Source organism: Mizuhopecten yessoensis, unplaced genomic scaffold (assembly GCF_002113885.1).
Source record: "Mizuhopecten yessoensis strain PY_sf001 unplaced genomic scaffold, ASM211388v2 scaffold10717, whole genome shotgun sequence".
NCBI lineage: Eukaryota > Metazoa > Mollusca > Bivalvia > Pectinida > Pectinidae > Mizuhopecten > Mizuhopecten yessoensis.
Genome location: NW_018408686.1, coordinates 174,386 through 188,965, shown reverse-complemented (window position 1 = coordinate 188,965; position 14,580 = coordinate 174,386). Strand labels below are relative to the sequence as shown.

General features: G+C 36.3%; 1 protein-coding gene across 5 annotated transcripts in view; it reads right to left on the bottom strand.

The window, feature by feature from the left end:
* Positions 1-1,012: 1,012 nt before the first annotated feature.
* LOC110462010 (calmodulin-regulated spectrin-associated protein 1-B-like) overlaps positions 1,013-14,580 on the bottom strand; it is a 41,775-nt gene continuing 28,207 nt past the window's right edge. For 4 of the 5 annotated variants that reach the window (XM_021515773.1, XM_021515774.1, XM_021515775.1 and 1 more), the window contains 5 exons: positions 13,807-13,893; positions 11,631-11,723; positions 9,487-9,605; positions 8,604-8,767; positions 1,013-7,706 (listed from right to left, as the gene is read on the bottom strand). In XM_021515773.1, coding sequence (XP_021371448.1) covers positions 7,583-7,706; positions 8,604-8,767; positions 9,487-9,605; positions 11,631-11,723; positions 13,807-13,893 — 587 coding nt within the window. In that variant the 3' untranslated portion in view covers positions 1,013-7,582. Of the gene's footprint in view, positions 7,707-8,603; positions 8,768-9,486; positions 9,606-11,630; positions 11,724-13,806; positions 13,894-14,580 lie in introns of those variants that run through there. The other variant, XR_002464216.1, reaches the window with a different exon arrangement.

Here is a 14,580-nt window from a genome sequence, read left to right as displayed (position 1 = left end):
ATACATTAATGAACATTAACTCTTGTTTCATGAATTTGTAATTCATAGAATACATTCATGAATTCCGTTTATTATATTATACTCATGAAAAGTGTACAATTGATCAAATGCTTTACAAATACAATTTGACTTTACAAATGAACCACACATTTACATATAGCTAGACACTAATGAATATGTATGATGAAAAATAGCACATATCCAGGTCACTTGAGGAAGATCAGTACATAAGGCATTTACAAGTTTAATAATTTTTATGGCTACCTCCATAACACAAATTGTCCACATCTTTGTACGACATCAAAGGAAAAAGTATTTTAATATCAGATCCTCAATTTAGTTTTCAGCGACTTTATTATCATCACACGTTTGATATATCACCCTATCTGGCTAGAATAAGCGACTATAAGGTCCTTTATAAAAGATAGTCATACGATTCAGACCTAGCTTTCAGGACCCATCTTATCCGGTGCTTCCTATAATAACTGATCATATGCCACCTGGCTAATACCTCCACATTCATGTGTTCTGGAGTCATACTGGTATATGTTCTGTGATAGGACCTTTATTCTACCACAGTGCTCTCTCACCTGCGACAGCAAAGACACTGTGGCACCCACTCCAGACCATTTAACACTCCACATGGGTTACAAGACCTCTTTTGGATATGAGAAAAACATTTCCTCTGAAAATTCTTTCATTTGCAGGATTGAAGGCTGTTGTTTAAATTACTTGGTACAGTGTTAACATTGAAATTTGGGGTGGTCTGGTGGCGCAGTGGATAGCGCACTTGCCTTTCACCAAGGCGGCCTGCGTTTCATTCCCCGATCTGACGTGAAAAGGTATGAGGTTACCTGCCTGACCATGTGGGTTTTCTCCGGGTATTCCGGTTTCCTCCCACATTAAAAACCTGTGCGTGCTAACATCCAGGCCAACAAGAGTGATTAATATCAGTTGCAATAAAAAAAATCATAGTTGTTGTAAAATAAATAAAGTTTATATTTATATTTAGAACATTGAAAATTCTGTTGTTTTCATTGTAAATGACAAAGTTGTAATTTTGTTTTAATTCCAATGATTCAAAATGTCACATGTGTGAACCATCAAGTCTCTTGTTACCAACAAGTTAGCAAAGAGTTTTCCTTTATTACCTTAATCAATAGAGCACTAGACTAGCAATATGTTACATGTATGCCGGCTAAGATTCTGGTGTAAGTTAGTAAAATAGTGATCTCATTTATAGATACTGTCTCCAATATGGGGACCTAGGTACCATGTACATGTAACTTAATAGGGTTGGACTCGAAAGTCTCAAGGACGAGATCTCTCCAAAGAGGTTATAGTGTATGTCATGGAGTGTACAATCTAGTTGCTTGTTACTGACTAGAAAGAATTTCTCTTCAGATCAATTGGTAGAGAACTGGACCAATAATCTAGTCCTTAATGTAACTCATAGCAGAGACACGAGGAATATCTATATAAATTAGAACGATCACCAAAAACATCAGAAAAATTTACAATGAAACATAGCATAAAAATAACCTTCAAAATGTTTTCTGATGACAAATATATGAAAAACTTATTATCTTTAGAACCTTGTTTAATAAGTCAGGTAGTTTTGAATTGCAGAAAAAAGGTCTGGAAAGACAAATTTTAGGAGTAATTGAACAAATGTATCACAGCACTCAAAACTCATTGTTGTAACTTCAGAACACAATATTTTTGAGATTACTGCAATCGAATGCACCTTAAGGTTTGTTCACGTGCACCTGTAAATCATATTTATGTTAAAATATTGTGTTCAAAGTCCAGTACCTTCAATTTAAAGTTGAGCAAGTAATGGCAGTATTCAATGTCGACTCTCAATTTGTCAAGCAATATATAAAAAAAAAATAAAAAAAAAAAATATATTGTGATACTCAAAGATGTGGACAGATTGTGTAATGTCTGATAAACAGCAACACAGACATTTGTACGCAACAGAGACATTTGTACAGTATAGTGACAGTTGTATATATATATTTTTTTATATTTCATTCAGCACTATAAGCAACAATCTTTCACACAGTGTATTTACACATAAAATCTCCAGGAACTCCTATCGGTTGATTGAACTTATTCACCCCTGAAAACACATTTGAACTTTTCCAATCCAAAGGTTAGAATAGTTCATTATAAATTTTCAGGGGTAAATAAGTAAAAGATATATGCTACTTTACTGCCTCCTTCTTTCAAAAGAGTTGCACATCAAGAAACATACAAAATATAGCTCTCTTGTTGGTATGTTGATGACATTTGTTAATAATATCCAAAAATGTATGGGCGGTATACATTGATTTACTAAAAGTAATTCTAAATCAATAGACAATGATTGTAAAAAGGTTTAAAATTAAGATATTCTACATATTCTTTTAGTTTTCTAAATGCTTGCCTATCATGCAATCATGCAAAAAGAACACAACCATACATAAGTTGTTTTTGAATTAACTCTTTCACCCCTGAAGACACATTTGAACTCTTCCAAATCAGAGGTTGGAATAGTTCATTATGAAATTTCAGGGGTGAATGAGTTAAAACCAGACTGGTACCGGTATATCATTAGTGAAATAAAAATGGATTTTTTATAGATTGTCTTGTGAACGAAAATGAAAATTCATATCTTGCAAATACAAATGTACATAAGTACCTTATAGTAATCGAAGATAAAAGAAAGAAACATATCTCCTCATATTTTTATAATCAAGGGGAGATAATCCATCATCAGTGCTTGTAATGTAAAAATATGAACTGTTAATTGGGCTGTGATAATTTTCTATAATTTTACAATTTTACGAACATGTTGAAATTAAAATCTATTGACCTGGAAAAATTATATTAAGTACCACACCAAGGAAAATAACGACTGGAATTATGAAGAATTTTCATGTTATTTCAGACAAATATTTTTTTACATATTTCTGTACAAGTTTCTTATATATCAGAAAGCCATGCATAGAAACATGATAATACCGACTCCCTTTCTATAGAGCAAATCGTGATATGCAACATAACAAAGCTAGGTGACTTGCTGTTAGAACAATACCATGGAAAATAATTCCATCACTATTCCTTTCACTGCATTATAAGCGCCTTACAGTCGAGGTTTAGTCTAGCTTTTTATTTATCGTTCAGGTAGGTTTTCATCGCACATATCAAGTTTTAAATATCAATAAAGCAGAAAAAGCATGTAAAATATCCCTTGATTGAACACAGGAGGTTATAAATGCCATGTGGTGAAGGAATAACAGTAAAATCCACAGAGATATTTGGGCTACGTGACAGTTCAGCTGTATAGTCCACAGAGATATTAGGGCTACGTGACAGTTCAGTTGTATAGTCCACAGGGATATTAGGGCTACGTGACAGTTCAGCTGTATAGTCCACAGAGATATTAGGGCTACGTGACAGTTCAGTTGTATAGTCCACAGGGATATTAGGGCTACGTGACAGTTCAGCTGTATAGTCCACAGAGATATTAGGGCTACGTGACAGTTCAGTTGTATAGTCCACAGGGATATTAGGGCTACGCCACAGTGACACATATGTAAACAGTAATTTTTCTCATATTAATGTGGTATAAGCCGGGGAAATGAGAGGTAGTAAAGTAACAAATGACAGATTATTTCTGAGTTGTGTGGAAGTGAACTTTACCCATTCATGCTGCATCAGTGTTATAGGGCAATTAAAGGTTCAATACATGTAGTTTCAATTATCAACATTTTAAAAACACCAAAAACTTGTGTTCTGATAAAAATAGCAAAGATTTCTGCCAAGTAACATAGGGTAACTGAGTTTGCAGATTATGTGTGAGCCATGTTACAAGACACCAGAACACTACTTGGAATTATAAGATAATGGAGAACAATTTCTTAAAGGAGAAAACATATTGACAAATGACAGGGGTGTACTTTTTCACAAAGGGGAGGTAATTCTAAGACTCTAAAAACAAATTGCAGGTATAATATTTCAGGTAGCATGCAAGTGTATCCTTAACAGAGAACACAAATCACAGGACCGGTATAACTTTTAAGGTAGTATGCATTCTTAATGGAGATAACTCTAGCACAAATCACAGGTGTAATATTTCAGTTCACATCTAATCTTCAGGGAGATAACTCTAACACAAATCACAGGTGTAATATTTCAGTTCACATGTATTCTTCAGGGAGACAACTCTAGCACAAATCACAGGTGTAATATTCCAGGTAGCATATATCCTTAACCTGAACTTGTCATGGGCAGGAAAAAAATCTATTAATTTTTGAAAGGAAATATAAATGGATCATATGTTGGTCAGGACAGAATTATCATTTGGAGTTTTGAGTTAGGAGGAATAATTGACTAGCTCAACATCACAGGATCTGCTGTATTCAATGTACAGTGTTTACCAAAGTCTCCAAATGGTCACAGCAGAGCAGAGAAAGCTTGACTTTTATAAAGAGAACACTGCAGCGTCTTTTAACCAAACTTACAACACATAACAATATATCGGGTGGTTATGTAGGCTAATGCTACTGTACTTGACACATCAAACTGTTCTGTAACCAAAATTTCATCAAATTCTCACTTGTAGCACATTTGAGTGACTTTCACATTCACTCAATACACAATACATGTAGATTACAGTTACATTTCACACCGAGACAGGTGCCTTATATTAGGCTCCATTTTCCAATGCGGCTTGGAATAAATAACATGTTCAAGACAGGAAGGGTATTTTACTAAATTTGAGTTCTACTTCATTGTGGTATTTATATACTGGTTGTTACAACTACATATAAGGTGGTCACGTAGCCTAATTCTAGAGCATTTCGTACTGCTGTCTTATATCATTTCAAAGCGGATATATGAACTGTTGTTTCGTTACAATAAACTTATTATTTAATAACGAAACTATTACGTTAGTGTAGAGGATATTGATCCGGTACAGGAGAGCTGTCACTAATTTATCATTAAATGTATGAACTTGTATATTTATCAGAACAAAAATGTGGGATGGTAAAGCTGTCTATGAAGATTAAACTAAGTAATACATAAATTCCCAAAAATAAATCATTTTGACTCAATACTAGTGACACTATCTCTTGAACAAAATGGCAACTTAAACAACGGTTGTAAAATCTTCTGTATATATATGCATGTAGGATACTGGTATTAATGTATACATGGGCGAATTCATATGTAGGATAAACTTGTTTTAAAAAGGCCAGACAGAGGGATCAAATTTGTTGGGATGAAAATATACATTTTATAGTAAAAATTTGTAATATTATTACACACATGCGCAACAATGTTCCCACTGTTTTACTGACCCTGCTAAAACAAATGTTAAACTTCACTAACATTATATTGGACTGAACTGTATTTTGCTGCACATGTTGGTTCCTTCCTCACAAGACATACTGCATGAATTGAATTCTGATGAATAACCAAGGCAAAATAAAATTATTATTGTGGAGCTCAGGTTTCTCCATCTTCTTCACTAAAGTTGTTTCTTTTGACAGCTATATGACTCATCAGGGCAAGGTGAGAAAACAGGAATTTGTCAAACAAGTCAGAAAGTACCTTATTTTTCGCCCCAGTTATACGTTTTGCCAATGATCAGCCATATTTTCTTCATCAGACATTACGGAAGTGGTCAAACTTAACCTATGTTTCAGAGTCATTTACATATGCTTAAAATATGTCTCCACAAATTTATTTGTGAATGGATCAATGAACAAATAATATTTAGTATTTAAGAAGCACTACCTTTTGTTTAAGCTCTGCTACAAATACCTTAATGGATACATGAAATGACATGTGACATCACAGCTCTTTGTGGATTGGTTCAAAGTTTGGCCAACAGTTAACGAGGAATTTAAATTCAGAACATGAGTTGTGATACATCCTCCTTAATATCAAACAACATACTAAACGCAGCGTTAAACATTTTAAATGATCACAAAAATGATGTTTTCGCAACATGTAGGCTTATTTGCATAACAAGAACATTTCCATTATTATTCAGAGTAACACTGACATTAACACAGAAACTTGTTCCCACTTTGATACAAAAATCTTTTCAAGGTACAACAATCTTTGTATATTTACAAACTTCCGGGACTAGCAGTATATCATTATAGTCTTAAGTAATAAACCGTTTATATATTCACCACAGAAATATACAAGGAAAATATCCTCAAATGGAATTCATGCAAATTACTTTCTTAAATGTCACAAAAGGATAGTGTACTATGAATGTTACCCAAAGACAGTATCTCGAATTTGATCATAACTTTGGTGTAAATAATCAAAAGACATTTTGGAGATACATCAAATGCAAAGATTTATATATATCATTATGAATGCAAATCTTGGACAAACACGTTCGGATGTGAGATTAAAGAAATGCTGTGGACAAGTATCTTAAATGATTTGACATCAGGATGTGAAGATTGGATAATATATATTTAACATGACTAATTCTGAATACCAATTAATTTTCTTTAATTAGGACACTGGACAACATGTGACAATATACTGCCATCTGGATTATTTTTTAAATCTAAACCAAAGTAATACAATTAACTGAATACAAAACACTAGGCAAAACTAAAAACTAACAAAAGTAAGAAGTTTCAATCACCTATTAAAAGAGTTTTTTTTCTCTAAAATGACTGATTTATACTCCATTGACTTTAATCACTTGTAGGCGACACATTTTAAGGATTTTTGGTCCCTGTTTTATCAAAATGATTTGGCTTTCAATGCTGAACAGATGATGATACCCTTGTAGAACATCCACAATAGATACAAACAAATACACAGTATAACTGTTGAAATTACCTGCAGTTTAATGGGGGATTTCAATGACTAACAAACTGATTATTATAGGGCACCCACATCTCAAAGCGGGGCCCATATAACTATATTACCCAACCAAGATAATTCCAAGATCACACTTTTTCGTCCAAATCAAATATCTGGAAATGATTTCAATATACCATATTGAATGGATGTATATAAAGAGAAAATTTCAATGAAACGAAAGTCCAAATCAAAATTTGGAGTCCAGGATTGGGACTCAACTTCATGCCTCACATATATCTCTGTTGATTGACAGCTAGTAAAGTTACACAGTGTCTGTTACTTTTTTTTTTCTAATTTTATTTTCAATTTATTTACAATTTTATTTTCAATTTTAAGTCCTTAATTATAATTCAATTATCCTAAAATCTCTTTTTAGCATTCCTTGTACCCAAATATATAGCTTTGGTAGCACTAGTTCTATAAATCTGACACTCGTTTTGGTAAAACATAGCCGGCCACTTTACATGTAACACAGTAAACACAAAATTATCCTCTGAGAGCAAGTACACTTTCTGCGATTCTGAATATACAAGGTAAGCTGTAGTATTTGTAGACTTAAAAATTTCCAGCGATGAACACAAAAATTCAGCAACACATCCCACAAGTTCCTGAAGTGTGAGCGACAACAGCCAGTCAAAACTAGACTAGTATAACGCTTGTCACCTAATAATTTAATAAAGCAAATGGTCTGTCATTTTTTCCCTGCGCCCTTCCCCGGTTTCCATAAAGCACTTTGTATAGCAACAGCGTCTATAGATACAGAAATATGTTTTGTGGAAGAAATCTCTGAAAATCCTTTTGTACCAGAGTTGTACCTGCAACAGAAAACACAGATGTTAGCTAGAGGTATTGTATTCCTTTTTTTAATTTAAATTAATTTCCCTAAATGCTCTTTTAAACATTTTATTTTTATTTTTCCAATGTTTAGTATGTGAAACGACAAGCATTAAGCCTTTAAATAGCTAATTTAACACATACAATATAATTATCAGAGTATATCCTTGCCTTTTATTTAAAACATTTTTTTTATCCTTCCAGTACATTTATAATGATTCCATAAATGAAGGCCTGTATAATGTTTTGATTTCATGCATTTTTTTGCATAATAAAAAATAATAATGATAATAATTTGAGGTTCTTATATACTGCTTTATCGAAACCTAGTTCATAGGTCGTCTCAAAGTGGTTCACAAATTATTATCCGTGGTTATAGGGCCTTTGCAACCAGGCAATATCTTTCTCAACTCCCTGGGGAGCATACAGCCGGTGCTGCCAGTTCGGCACTCACAGCTGGCATTCTACAATTCTAGCACTGCCCAAACACCTACTCATTTACAGCTGAGTAGACTGGAACAAGCCAAGTAAAGTATCTTGCTCAAAGATTCAACACAGTGCCGTGCCGTGACTCAAACCCGCAACCCTTCAGTCACGAGCCTGGCGTCCTACCACTAGACTACCGTGCCTCCTAAAATACTGTTACTTTAATAATGATAGTCGCTTCTGTTGTGTTTAAGCCACCGATTCACCTTACTGTAAGACATTGTGTAAATCCTGATGCAAATATATCTGTACGAAGAGTAATCAAGGACATGATTTTGAATTGTTATCACAAATAGAAGACAGAAAATCTTTCATAACGAGAAAATTCCCCCTGCTGCAAACTAGATAATATTGCTGCATCTTCAACACAGTAAAAAGAAGCATATATTTACTTGTAAAACTTCTCTATCATTTTGTTTGTGATCTGTTTGGGTCCTATCCCGTGTATCTTGTAGATATCCTCTGTCTCAGGGTAGTACTCATATACACTGCGGTACTGACAACTGTGGTCTCGGAACAAGATGATGAAGTGCTTCGCATCAGACTTGGCCATCTCCTACAATAGAAAAATGTAAAGCTGTAGAATTTGCTTGCTTAATGTATCAAAGTGATTGTAAGCCTGTGTTTTTGTTTCACAATTATAACTAATACTATTATCCATATGTTGTAAAGCGCTTTAGAGAAATTTAATGTTGTACATATTTATTTATTTTTTTGAAATAACACTGACAGTGACATATCCTCTTGCCTTAAATATTTATATAATAAAATGTCCACACAAGAGTTTTCCTAATCATAACCATCTGTTTATTTACAGCACTTGTCTACCTAGACTACTTTCCCTTGATAGAAGGTATATTTTTGAAGGCATTCATTGTCAAAATAACTTTTTGTTTAGATAACAGAGAAAATATTATGATTAGATTTTCTGTGTGTAAAAGTGGATGTAAAATTAGTTTAGTATAGTTATGATTTGTCATTCACATGCATGAATAGTGGAGACACAACACCTCCATGTGTACATTTGAGTCCTATCTGAAAAATTACTGGTTACAAGTGCCAAAGAGGAGCCATCTTGGAATAGTTACAAGTGTCAAGAGCAGCCAACTTGGATTGAACCCAGCCACACTCTTGTAAGGCTTTGACTTTACTACTGGGTAAGTTAATATCAGTTCAACAGAATGCAGTCTGCATAGTAATTGCAGATTCTTACAGGGCATCTTACTTGGGACGTCTGCATGAAATGTCATTGGCTTAATTACTAAACAACAGTACCTCTAAAACCTTGGCCTTCAATTCCGAGTTGACACAGCCAGCCAAACAGCAATGGCTGATGGCGTTGATAATGATGTGTCGGTTCGACTTGGAGCTGGGCTTCACAAACAACTTGGGCCCTGTAAAGAAACGTAAACAGGAGATAATAAATAACTCCAAAACCTGAGACCCTGTGTTACTTGTACTTCAGGTTTTTTTAACCTATGTAACCTTGGAGCTGATGTTGGACCCAGTATTAGATCTGGTACTATACTGTACTACTACTTACCTGCGTAGTCTGAGCCCGTGTTAGAGCCGGTATTAGAGCCAGTATCTCTACTCTCTGTGTTACTAACCTGCGTAGTCTGAGCCCGTGTTAGAGCCAGTATAAGGGCCAGTATCTCTACTCTCTGTGTTACTTACCTGCGCAGTCTGAGCCCGTGTTAGAGCCAATATTAGGGCCAGTATCGCTACTCTCTGTGTTACTAACCTGCGTAGTCTGAGCCCGTGTTAGAGCCGGTATTAGAGCCAGTATCTCTACTCTCTGTGTTACTAACCTGCGTAGTCTGAGCCCGTGTTAGAGCCGGTATTAGAGCCAGTATCTCTACTCTCTGTGTTACTAACCTGCGTAGTCTGAGCCCGTGTTAGAGCCGGTATTAGAGCCAGTATCTCTACTCTCTGTGTTACTAACCTGCGTAGTCTGAGCCCGTGTTAGAGCCGGTATTAGAGCCAGTATCTCTACTCTCTGTGTTACTAACCTGCGTAGTCTGAGCCCGTGTTAGAGCCGGTATTAGAGCCAGTATCTCTACTCTCTGTGTTACTAACCTGCGTAGTCTGAGCCCGTGTTAGAGCCGGTATTAGAGCCAGTATCTCTACTCTCTGTGTTACTAACCTGCGTAGTCTGAGCCCGTGTTAGAGCCGGTATTAGAGCCAGTATCTCTACTCTCTGTGTTACTAACCTGCGTAGTCTGAGCCCGTGTTAGAGCCGGTATTAGAGCCAGTATCTCTACTCTCTGTGTTACTAACCTGCGTAGTCTGAGCCCGTGTTAGAGCCGGTATTAGAGCCAGTATCTCTACTCTCTGTGTTACTAACCTGCGTAGTCTGAGCCCGTGTTAGAGCCGGTATTAGAGCCAGTATCTCTACTCTCTGTGTTACTAACCTGCGTAGTCTGAGCCCGTGTTAGAGCCGGTATTAGAGCCAGTATCTCTACTCTCTGTGTTACTAACCTGCGTAGTCTGAGCCCGTGTTAGAGCCGGTATTAGAGCCAGTATCTCTACTCTCTGTGTTACTAACCTGCGTAGTCTGAGCCCGTGTTAGAGCCGGTATTAGAGCCAGTATCTCTACTCTCTGTGTTACTAACCTGCGTAGTCTGAGCCCGTGTTAGAGCCGGTATTAGAGCCAGTATCTCTACTCTCTGTGTTACTAACCTGCGTAGTCTGAGCCCGTGTTAGAGCCGGTATTAGAGCCAGTATCTCTACTCTCTGTGTTACTAACCTGCGTAGTCTGAGCCCGTGTTAGAGCCGGTATTAGAGCCAGTATCTCTACTCTCTGTGTTACTAACCTGCGTAGTCTGAGCCCGTGTTAGAGCCGGTATTAGAGCCAGTATCTCTACTCTCTGTGTTACTAACCTGCGTAGTCTGAGCCCGTGTTAGAGCCGGTATTAGAGCCAGTATCTCTACTCTCTGTGTTACTAACCTGCGTAGTCTGAGCCCGTGTTAGAGCCGGTATTAGAGCCAGTATCTCTACTCTCTGTGTTACTAACCTGCGTAGTCTGAGCCCGTGTTAGAGCCGGTATTAGAGCCAGTATCTCTACTCTCTGTGTTACTAACCTGCGTAGTCTGAGCCCGTGTTAGAGCCGGTATTAGAGCCAGTATCTCTACTCTCTGTGTTACTAACCTGCGTAGTCTGAGCCCGTGTTAGAGCCGGTATTAGAGCCAGTATCTCTACTCTCTGTGTTACTAACCTGCGTAGTCTGAGCCCGTGTTAGAGCCGGTATTAGAGCCAGTATCTCTACTCTCTGTGTTACTAACCTGCGTAGTCTGAGCCCGTGTTAGAGCCGGTATTAGAGCCAGTATCTCTACTCTCTGTGTTACTAACCTGCGTAGTCTGAGCCCGTGTTAGAGCCGGTATTAGGGCCAGTATCTCTACTCTCTGTGTTACTTACCTGCGTAGTCTGAGCCTGTGTTAGAGCCGGTATTAGAGCCAGTATCGCTACTCTCCGTCGTGGCCTTAGACCTCCTTCCTCTGTTGTATAAATCTACAATCACAAACATCAAATAATTTGTATACACAATTATCATGTCGTGAAAGCCTATGTCAGACAAAAAGAACACCTATAAATGCTGAGAGGTGAAAACGGCAAATAAGTTCTAACTTAATAATATATTCAAAGTTGGAAAGGTCAACAGAACACTGAACTTGATCCTGTGTTGATGTGCCTATAACTATAGTCACAGAAGTTACCTTGATGGTCAGGAACAGTTAAATTAACATCCAGACACCAACATGACCATCAATAAGGTTTTACTTAATTGTTCTGTCAATCTCAATCATTAATTTTTAACAACTATTACAACAAAAAAGAATTAACATAAATAAAAACCTATATGGAATATAATATCTTATTCTGAAAAATATAACCAGGTTCATTATATAACCTATTCATTCAGCTTGGTAGGGAAAACAAGAGGCCCAATGGGCATGCATCGCTCACATGGTATTAATCTCACACTTGTAATCTTAAAAATGGACTAAAATACAGCCACAGGCAAAATATCAGTGTTTCATTCATAAGAACCTATTAAAAGATTTAAACATATGACACCAGTGACCTTGAATGTCGAACAAGGACATAAAATATTAGGTTGAACAGAGTTTATAGTCTTCCAACCCAGCATGCTTCTGGAAAAATATCATTACCCTGGACCTTATGGTTATACAGAACAAACCATTTAAAGATTTAAACATATATTGACCACTGTGACCTTGAATATGGGCGAAGGTCATTCACTTGGTAGTCCTTCATCCTAGCATGTTAATGGCCAAATATCATCACCCTTGGCCTTTTGCTTATTAAGAAGAAGTCATTTAATGGTTTTAAACATATTTGACCCCTGTGACCTAAAAATATATATTTGAACTTGGTAGTCCTTCATCCCAGCATGTTACTGGCATTATCCTAGGCCTCTTGGTTATTCATAAGTTGTTTAAGGTTAAGAACATATTTGATGAAGGTCATTCATTTGAACAAACTTTATAGCCCTTCATCCCAGCATGCTACTAGCCAAATATCATCACCCTAGGCCTATTGGTTATTCAGAAGAAGTTGTTTAAATGTTTAAAACATATTTGCCTTCTGTGACCTTGAAAGTGGGTCAAGGTCATTCATTTGAACAAACTTTATAGCCCTTCATCCCAGCATGCTACTAGCCAAATATCATCACCCTAGGCCTATTGGTTATTCAGAAGAAGTTGTTTAAATGTTTAAAACATATTTGCCTTCTGTGACCTTGAAAGTGGGTCAAGGTCATTCATTTGAACAAACTTTATAGCCCTTCATCCCAGCATGCTACTAGCCAAATATCATCACCCTAGGCCTATTGGTTATTCAGAAGAAGTTGTTTAAATGTTTAAAACATATTTGCCTTCTGTGACCTTGAAAGTGGGTCAAGGTCATTTATTTGAACAAACTTGGTAGCCCTTCATCCCAGCATATTACTGCCCAAATATCATTACCCTAGGCCTCTCAGTTATTCAGAAAAAGTTTTTTTAAAGGTTTTAAACATATTTGACCCCTGTGACCTTGAAAGTGGGTCAAGGTCATTTATTTGAACAAACTTGGTAGCCCTTCATCCCAGCATGTTACTGGCCAACTATAATCATCCTAGGCCTCTTGGTTATTCAGAAGAAATTGTTTAAATGTTTTTAACATATTTGACCCCTGTGACCTTGAATATAAGTCAAGGTCATTTATTTGAAAAAATTCTGGCAGCCCTTCATCCCAGCATGTTACTGGCCAAATATTATCACCTTGGGCCTCTTGGTTTTTCAGAAGAATGTGTTTAAAGGTTTTGAACATATTTGACCCCTGTGACCTTGGATATATGTCAAGGTCATTTATTTGAACAAACTTTATAGCCCTTCATCCCAGCATGTTACTGGACAAATATCATCACCCTAGGCCTCTCGGTTAAAGTAAAAGGTTGACGCCCGACGGACAACGGACGGACGACGGACGCCGCACCATGCCATAAGCTCACTTGGCCCTTCGGGCCAGGTGAGCAAAAATGAATTTTAATATTTATTTCAGATAGAATATCTGAATGGTTGCTGAAATTTACCTGGACTTGGTGGTCTGCGGTGGGTGATACCTCCATAGGCCAGGGCCTTGCCATCAGCTGAGCTCGTCATCAGGGTGTTACAAGATACTGTTAACAGGGAAAACGAAACATCCAACATTCTAACTCATATACAGTACCAAATACAATAGTTCAGAATCGGTTCTTTTGATTCACTGTATAATTTCAAGTCGTTTTATTCGTCCCATGTTAAATGGTTTAAATATGTATTTTCTTGAATTAGAAATTCAATCTTTAGGTCATGATTTTGGTGTCAAAAAGTCTTTAACACCACAAGGTTCCACCAAGTCAAAACTATGTCATGCATATTTGTAAATATCACGAAAATGTTTTATTTGTGTATGCTAATTCTAAAATGGGAGTCATGATGATGTGCCCGACTCTGAGACAAATTTAAGGTGCTGGGAAAGCTGGTGTAGAAAACATTACATGTTATGAAAAGTTTCAAGTAGACAAATTGTCATACCTCAAATGGTTTAACAATAGGTAAAATTCAAAAAAATAATATATAAATAATGATTACACAACCAGGACTTTACTCTGTATTTTGAGAATTGTCAATTACTGGAAATACAAAAATAATAGTAGAATATCACAATGTCTTTCAACAAATTTTGTATTTGTTCTTTTTATCTATCACTTGCATCATTATTTTAGTGAGTACATTCATTTTTGAGGCTTTAAATTAAAATTCAATATGTGTAGCCTATTTATAGAATATCAGTGAATATATCATGTTAGCAAAATCTAACCAAA